Genomic DNA, 1,695 nt, shown 5'->3' with positions numbered 1-1,695 from the left:
ACACACACACACACACACACACACACACTTAGCTCATAGGCTGCCAGTTAACACCTTTGATAGAAATTATGTGTATTATCTTGCAATCTGAAATCTTAAAAAAAAAATGACTAGTAAACAGAGAGAAATCCATAGATTAGCTCTGTAAATTCCGCTAAGGAAAAGAATTTTACTGCTTTGGGGAGATATTTTCCATTGTTCTGCTTTCTCTAAAGGCATTATCAGTATGAATGAGGCAGCAAGCTTAATGAGTGTTACAGCTATGCTGGCTTTCATATAGCTTTTTTTCTTCTCTGCTTCAGAAAATAAAAAGATCACATACAATGCCACCGTATTTCTTACTTAAGGAAAGTCTTAAGTTAGATTAAGAAACTTAACAGGGAAGTAAATAAATATCCAAGATCTTAAAGAAGTCAGAATGTTTCAAAAATAATCTTTTTTTTAAAGGGCTCTAAGAAAAAATTCTTCCCGAGGTATTACTCCAAATGGAAAAGATGGCCCAAACCTCTTCTTATTTGGGCTATTCCTCCACTAAATTCAGAGGCATTTGTTCAACTGCTCTTTATTATCAGTCTGCTACAAAACTGAGTGAAATTACCTTTTCCAAACCAAGGATCCTGGCAAGGACTTGACTACCATTGAAAGTATCTGTTCCAGTACTTTCCAAATCAGAACTTGGACTGGGAAATACTGTAGCTGTAGTAGAAGAAAGAACAGATTAGATTCTAAATGCACATACACAAAAATGGGCAGGTTCACAAAAGAATCCATAACTATCATTGTCCCTCATATGCCCCACAGCAAGAAAGTGCTCAAATATGCATCTTCCAGGCAAGTTTCATACTTGCAAAATGTAAATTCCATTAGTTTTTCTTTTCACATAAAATCGTGATGGATTTGGTCTGTTCTTGGTTGTTTTCCAATCGTTTTAGATGTGATTTGCTTTCATTCCAGTTAATGTCATTAAACTTCATCACCAATATTATTGCCTAATAAACTGAATCATTTCTGTGCAGGCCTGTGTGAGGTGCCTTCACTAGCTCCACAGATCCATCATATCCAACATCTGTTCAAAGGATCTGCCAATGCACATCTGGTGATAATGGTTTTCTTTTTAATTATTCAATTGGGAGGCTGAAATCTGCTTAGAATCATAATTCCTCTCCTCCTCAAAGTGGTTTCTGAATGATATTTCAGATCAAATAAATGGGATAAAGCAATTAGTCCAAACTATAGTTTATTTAAATAATTCCCAAAGTGGCCTCACCTAGTACTATGTATACCGTGACAGAGAGTTCTGGGTTGATGGCATTAGCTAGAAGAGTTTGTTTGTATGTATAGTGTGGACATTTGTTAAGCCAGTATGTTAACTTTTATAAATTTGGACAGAAATACTTTGTTATTTTCACAGCAAAGAATCTTAATATTCAAAGATACATTGACTTATCACCATTAGGGCCTTGGCTCTATTCTCGTGCCCATGGGGCTGAAGAATTTACCAACTGTGGTAAGCATACACTGTCACATAACAGATAATGTATTATAGAATTGTATACTTGAAACTTATGCAATGTTATTAACCAATGTCACCCCAATAAATTTAACTAAAAAGAAAAAGCCGTACCAATGGATTTCTGTAGACCAAGGCAATACATTTGTGAGATGAGCAGCCAGGGTGAAAAACGTAATCCGTGG

At 35.6% G+C, this 1,695-nt stretch overlaps 1 protein-coding gene across 1 annotated transcript in view; it reads right to left on the bottom strand.

The window, feature by feature from the left end:
- ABCA12 (ATP binding cassette subfamily A member 12) overlaps window positions 1–1,695 on the bottom strand; it is a 165,699-nt gene that overhangs the window by 93,221 nt on the left and 70,783 nt on the right. Inside the window, exon 5 of the mRNA XM_011358645.1 lies at window positions 599–696. Within this exon, the coding sequence (XP_011356947.1) occupies window positions 599–696 (98 nt within the window). The remainder of the gene's footprint in view (window positions 1–598; window positions 697–1,695) is intronic.

The sequence above is a fragment of the Pteropus vampyrus genome, unplaced genomic scaffold (genome assembly GCF_000151845.1).
Source record: "Pteropus vampyrus isolate Shadow unplaced genomic scaffold, Pvam_2.0 Scaffold42, whole genome shotgun sequence".
NCBI classification, from domain to species: Eukaryota; Metazoa; Chordata; class Mammalia; order Chiroptera; family Pteropodidae; genus Pteropus; species Pteropus vampyrus.
The sequence above is the reverse complement of the archived record's forward strand: the minus strand, read 5'-3'. Positions and strand labels throughout refer to the sequence as shown.